This window comes from Erythranthe guttata, chromosome 10 (assembly GCF_056151865.1).
Source record: "Erythranthe guttata isolate IM_541 chromosome 10, IM_541, whole genome shotgun sequence".
Lineage (NCBI taxonomy): Eukaryota > Viridiplantae > Streptophyta > Magnoliopsida > Lamiales > Phrymaceae > Erythranthe > Erythranthe guttata.
Window position 1 is genome coordinate 11,571,528 of NC_142542.1, and position 7,315 is coordinate 11,578,842.

Below are 7,315 nucleotides of genomic sequence, written 5' to 3' on the forward strand. Positions count from 1 at the left end.
AATTGTTTCTATATGTTTAAAGTATTAAAATGTCGGGAACAAGAACTCGAGCTCAAAATTCCGCTAACGACCCACACAATCAATCTCGTACCCCTCGTCGCCCTCGTCCGAGAATAAAATGAACAAATCCACCCCTTGTTAACCTTCAAAACCGAAACCCTCCTCCACCTCCACCACCTCGAAATACAACCCCACAAGCTATCTACAAGCGTTTCTTGAAAATGCATCCTACCAAATTCCACGGCGGCCCTAATTCAACCATTGCCGAAGAATGGATCAAGTCCCTCGAGGTTATCTTTGAATACATGGTGATGAAAGACAGCGACCGAATCCATTGCACATTATTCTTGTTGAAGAACGAAGCCCGAAATTGGTGGGAAGGCGCAAAGAATGGGATCGATTTAGCAAATACCACTTGGGAAGCTTTCAAAGTTCTTTTCTTCGAAAAGTACTTTCCCAAGAATGTCCGAGCACAAAAACTTAAAGAGTTTCTCGAACTCAAAGGAAACCTACCCGTTGCCGAATTCACTCACCGTTTCGAACAAGGAACCCTCTACGCACCTTTTATATCCAAAGACGATACCGAGAAGATGAATCACTACCTAAGGCATCTCAAACCGGTAATCAAGCGTGATGTTCGACTAATCTCCGCTTCCACTTTCTACGGAGTAGTAGATAAAGCCTTAAAAGCCTCACAAGACGAGGTGGAAATCGGACAATGGCGACCTACTACGCGATGCCTCTTATCGACTATGGAAGAAACCGAACCTCAACAACGCCAAAGGAAATCAAACGATCAACCGAGCAACCGTGAACCCGAACAACAAACCCTTTTGCCCTAAATGCAAACAAGAGCACTCCGGCAATTGTGTTGCTCGGAACAACCATTGTTTTTTATGCAAGAATCCCGGGCATATGGTCCGAGACTTCCCAAAGTCCCGAAGCAAGTGCCGGGACGAGTATTCGCCATGACTAGACACCAAGCCAAAGACGACCCGTCAATGAACCCAGGTACCGTTAATATCTATAATAAGCCCGTGTATGCACTCATCGATTCCAGATCAACTCACTCATTCATCTCAAGTACCCTCGTTGCCGAACTCCGCCTAGTCCGTAGTTAAGCCGATGTCTTGTTTATCATACTTATTCCTTCTGGTGATAAACTTCAATCCAATTTCATCATGAAAGATTTCCTTATTCAGATTCATAACCAATCCCTAGCCTCCGATCTAATAATTCTATCCATTAAAAATTTCAAAATAATTCCCGGAATAGATTGGTTATCAAAATTCAGCGCCCAAATCAACTGTGCTCACAAAACCATTCGTTTCTCCTTACCGAATGCAAGCTTTCTCGAATTCCGAAGCTTGTATAATCCATCGATTCATATCATTTCCTTGATCAAAGCAACCAAACTTATTAAAAAAGGACCTGTCATTTCGTTGACATAGTGGAAACTCTCGACGAAGATAAAATCGACCTTTCCAAACTGCCAACCGATTGCAAATTTCCCGATGTCTTTCCTGAAGATCTCCCCGGTCTTCCATCCGATCGTGAATTGAATTTGAAATTAATTTGATCCCCGGATCCGCTCCTATCTCTAAGGCACCTTATCGCATGGCGCCGTTAGAGCTAAAGGAACTCAAGGACCAAATTCAAGATCTTATCAATAAGAAGTTCGTCCGCCCTATTTTTTCCCCATGGGGTGCTCCAGTACTCTTCGTGAAAAAGAAATACGGAACCCTCCAAATGTGTATCGATTACCAATAGCTCAACAAGGTCAACGTCAAAAACAAATATCCCTTCCGGGTATCGATTAGCAAGAATTGACTACCTTTTCGACCTACTTCAAGGCTCCACCGTCTATTCCAAAATTGACCTCCGTTCCGGGTACCATCAATTGAAAATCAAGAAGGAAGATATTCCGAAGACCGCGTTTGAACTCGTTATGACCATTACAAATTTGTAGTGATGTCGTTTGGTCTAACCAATGCCCCAGCCGCGTTCATGGATCTTATGAATCGAATCTTCCGCAAATATCTTCATCAATTTGTGATCGTATTCATCGAAGATATCTTAGTCTATTAAAGAAACAACGAAGAACATCGGAACCACTTGTAAATGGTGCTCCAAACTCTCCTAGAGAACCAACTCTATGCAAAATTTTCTAAATGTGAGTTTTGGTTAAGACAAGTCCACTTTCTTGGCCATGTAATTTCCAAGGAAGGCATAGCCGTTGATCCAATCAAAATTGAAGTCGTTTGTAATTCATCAATTTTTCGGAAAGTCGGAGAAATCCGAAGTTTCCTCGGCCTTGCCGGTTACTACCGATGGTTCATTCCGATCTTTCCCAAGATAGCCGCTCCACTCTCTTGTTTGACCCGAAAATAATTCAAGTATCAATGGACTCTCAAATACTAGTCTAGTTTCCAAGAACACAATAAACGATTAATCTCGGCACCAATCCTCGCTCTACCCGGTAAAACCGAAAACTATATGGTCTATGGTGATGCTTCCAAACGCAGACTCGGAGCCGTCCTAATGCAAAATGGAAACGTGATTGCCTCTGCCTCTAGATAATTAAAAGATTACGAATAGAATTACCTGGCGCACGACTTGGAACTCGCGGCAGTCATGTTCGCCCTTAAAATTTGGAGACATTATCTCTATGGAGAAAATTATTCGATTTTCACCGACCTCAAAAGTCTCAAATACTTCTTCACTCAAAAAGAGCTCAATATGAGTCAAAAGAGATGACTTGAATTAGTCAAAGGACTATGCTTGCGAAATCCTTTACCATCCCGGTAAATCCAACGTTGTCGCCGATGCTCTTAGCCAAAAATCCATGTCCGCATTGATCATTAAACCGCCGCTCGAATCAACTATCAAGTCCTCTCAAGACCATGATGCTCAACTTCTAAAAATCTGAGAAAGCTTAGCAGCCAGTTAAAATCCAAACTTCTCGATGGCCGATAACAAACTCTTGAAATTTCAAGAGAGAATTTGCATTCCGGCAAGCAAAGAAATAAATGAACTAATTCTCGACGAAGTTCACAAAATCCCCTACTCTTGCCATCTGGGTGAAACCAAAATATATCAAGACTTGAAGAAGTTGTATTGGTGGCCAGGAATGTAGAAGGATATAGCCAAATACGTATCCGAATGCCTAGTTTATTAATGAATCAAGACGGAACACCAAAGGCCCGGTTAACTTTTACAATCCAACCTTTTTCCCGAGTAGAAATGGGAAAGCGTAACCATGGACTTTGTTCAAGGTTTCCCGAAGACTCTTAAATGATCCGATTCAATATGGGTAATAGTCTATCGCCTAACTAAGTTCACACACTTCTTACCGTCAAGACTACTTTTAGCCTCCAAAAATTGGCTGAACTCTATATAAGAGAAATCGTCCGACTCCACAGAGTTCCGATATCAATCATCTCCGACCGAGATCCCCAATTCACCTCCAAATTTCGGAAAAGCTTGCACGAAACTATAGGAACCCATCTAGCTTTTAGTAAGGCATACCATCCCCAAGCCGACGGACAATCGGAAAGGACAATCAAAACCCTCGAAGATATATGCTTCGAGCATGCATAATGGATTTTGGCGGCAATTGGGAAAGCTGTCTACCTCTCATCGAATTCTCGTACAACAATAGCTTCCAATCTTCGATCGGAATGGCACCTTACAAAGCATTGTACGGAAGAAAATGTTGTTCTCCAATCCATTGGGACGAAGTAGGAGAGCGAAATTTATTAGGACCCGAGCTAGTCCAACACACCGTCGACATAATTAAGAATATTCGAGAGAAAATGAAAACCGCCCAAGATCGCCAACGAAAATATGCGAATAAAAGAAGATGAGAGACGTGGAATTCGAAGTCGGCAACCATGTGTTCTTGAGAGTCGCTCCACTCAAGGGAATCATGCGATTCGGAAATGAGGAAAGCTAACCCTCGATTCATCGGATCCTTCGAAATACTCGACTGAATCAGTGGCCAATCCTATCGCCTAGCCCTACCACCTCAACTATCCAAAATGCACAATGTATTTCACGTCTCTATGCTCCAAAATATATTCCCAATCCAAACCACATTCTTGAAACCGAACCAATCGATTTATCGCCAAACCTATCCTTTACCGAAGAACCCTCTCAAATATTAGACCGAAAGGTTAGGAAACTCCGAAACAAAGGAATTTATCCGTTCTCAGGATGAAGAAACGTGGGAACTTCCGGATGAGATTGTGATTCGATATCCGGAACTAAGTGAAAATGGTACAAATTTTGGGGACAATTTTTTTTAAGTGGAGAGATTGTAACACCCCACATTTTCGGTAAAATATTAGTATTCTATTTTTACCACCTCTATGTGCAAATTTATTAAAATAAAATTTAGAATGATTCTTGCATGATCAATAATTGCGGGAATTGTGTGATTATGTGAATTATGTGATTATGTGCTTAGGGAATATTTGGACATAGTATGTCGAAATAAATTATTTCCATGAACTAAAATTTTATTCTTGCATGATGAATATAATTGAGCATTTTATCATATTTATGCATGCACTAAATTTTAGAAAATAAAAATTTACTCATGCATTTTAGGATTATTAATTAGTGGAGAAAAATTAGAAAATCATTCCCTTATTTTCTTGAAATTTTCGTTCAGTAATACACACATACAAGAATTTAAAATAATGCATATTAATTTGGAGAGGACAAGCATTATAAAGCTTGTACTTCGAGTATTAAAAAAAATACCTAAGTCTAGCTTTTCCTAATCATTAGCTAGAGCACAGTTAACCACTCCCACACTCCAACTTTAGCAAGTCCAAGAGCCACTCATCTTCTTCCTCTCTCTATCTCATTTTGGCAGCTCCATCTCCCTGTCATAACCACCATTTTCTCAAGCTTAAGCCACCCAAGAACCACCTCCACACCTCTTCCAAAAAAAATTGCAAAATCACCCCCATACAAACATGTATTTCCCTTTCTTCTCCATAGGTTTTGAGCTCTCAAAAAACTCTACAAATACCTCCAATGTCCAAGATCGAAATACACTCTCAAACTCCACTCTCACCATCTATAAGTTCAAGGTCTCCTTCTATTTCAACAAGAGGATAATTTTCGACCATGCTTAGGAGTAAGCTTCTTCTTCCTCCTCTTTTGTCCATTTTTTTCGAAAGAGCTAAGCTCTTGTCCATTCGAGTTCTTCTTCTTCTTAAAATTTTATTATAACCCTCTATATTTTCTTGTATTAGAGAGAAAAGAGCTAACAAATCCTTCACTTACAGAGTAGAGGTGAGAATTCTAGAATTCTTGCTCAAACATACAACACCACTGTTATTTCGGTTTTTATTCAATTTCTTGGTTAATTCTTGCATATTATGTGGTTATATTGCTTAGATGATGATTGCATGTTAGTATTTTAAAGAGATAATGATGCAGAACGGAAGCAAGGTAAAGATTTAATTTCTACGAATTAATCCTATAGAACAAAATAACATTCGGAATCCACCGAAAACTCTGGAATCCAACAAAAAAATAGAGAAAACTCTAAATATTTTATTAAAATTCGAAATTTCTGCCCAAAATAAAATCCTAAGGCAGCTATTTATACTAAAATAAACTGAAAACCCTAATTAAACTAAGAAAATACTAAAAATTACCAAAAAAATGCAAAAACGATGTTAGAGCTTGATTCTAGTAAATATCTTAATTTTGGGAACAACCCAATTTATTGAATCTTAATACGATTTTTCTATGATTTGATATAAATTTTCTAAAACTTGCCTAAAATAGCAAAAATGAACTTTTAGGAGTCTAAACGACGTTGGATTGCTGAAATTTGACGTGATTCATGAGCTTTGCTCATGAGTTTTGTTCCTTGCGTCGTTTCACTTGAGATTGTGTTAGTTTCGTACTCAAATAAAATTTAAGTTCGTCGAAAACCCTTATTTTTCCATAATTTCTTTTGATACCTCCACCAATGCCCATTAATAACTCTTCTACGAATTAAATAGTTATTTTGCAATTCGAATCCAATTTGACGTTCCTTATCAATCTCCTCTTCTTCAAAAGAGCTCGACCTCGAGCTATGATCAAAATTTAGCGATGCGTATATCTTTGCAAACAACTTCAAGTGCTCCACCAATCTTCCCTGCACAAAAATCTCGGTTAGAAAATCATCCTCCAAACGAGGCGTTAGAAAAATTGGCTTCTTAATCGAAAATCACAATGGCTCCACCAATTTCCCTGATACAAGAACTTCACAGCAAACACTATCTACAATTAGATCACATACATCAACGCAATCTACTTGTTCATTCTCTTCTCGTGCACCTTCCTCTTCTTGAACAAATTTTACAACTTCAAATTTGTCCTCAAATTTGTTTTTAACACCCTTTTTAAACTCATCGACTCCCTCTTGAACCTTGCTATCGTTCTCTTCTAACCCGTTGACACTCTCTTCGACTTTGTTGATGCTCTCTTCAACCTCGTTGACTCTCCCTTCAACTTCATCGACTTTCACCTTGATTTCGTTAATGTCATCGTTAATCATAGCTACGCTAATTTTAACCTTTGCATCAACAATTCCGTCTTTAACTTCGTGCTACACCAATGATAATTGTGTCTAACATATGCACCTCGGGCTACACCATCGGCAATCATCATGTTAGATTCAGTCATTTTGTTGTTGTTGTCAAGGGCAAATCCCTCGCGCACCAACCGCAGATTTTGCAGTTTTTCAACCCCGCGGTCATCGCTAACGTAGTTGTTGTCTCCATGCTTCGCACCTTTCGAACCAGGAAAAACCTCGCTATTGATGACAACTGATGCATGACGGAAGCACGGTAAAAGATTAATTTCTATGAATTAATCCTATAGAACAAAATAACATTCGGAATCTACCGAAAACTCTGGAATCCACCAGAAAAATAGAGAAAACTCTAAATATTTTATTAAAATTTGAAAGCTCTACCCAAAATAAAGTCCTAAGACAGCTATTTATACTAAAAAAAAATTGAAAACCCTAATTTAACTAAGAAAATACTAAAAATACTAAGAAATACTAAAAATTACCAAAAACGGCAAAAACAAGTTAAAGCTTGATTCTAGTAGATCTCATAACTTTGGGAACAACCCAATTTACGGAATCTTAATACGATTTTTCTATGATTTGATATTAATTTTGTCAAACTTGCCTAAAATAGCAAAAAACGAACTTTTAGGAGTCTAAACGACGTTGGATTGTTGAAATTTGACGTGATTCATGAGATGTGCTCATGAGTTTTGTTCCTTGCGCCGT

At 38.7% G+C, this 7,315-nt stretch overlaps 1 protein-coding gene across 1 annotated transcript; it reads left to right on the forward strand.

Annotated features, from left to right (window-relative positions):
- The first annotated feature begins 221 nt into the window (after positions 1-221).
- On the forward strand, positions 222-842 carry LOC105949736 (uncharacterized). The gene has a single exon (XM_012973055.2). The coding sequence runs from the start codon at positions 222-224 to the stop codon at positions 840-842; it is 621 nt and encodes a 206-aa protein (XP_012828509.2).
- The last annotated feature ends 6,473 nt before the right edge of the window (positions 843-7,315 follow it).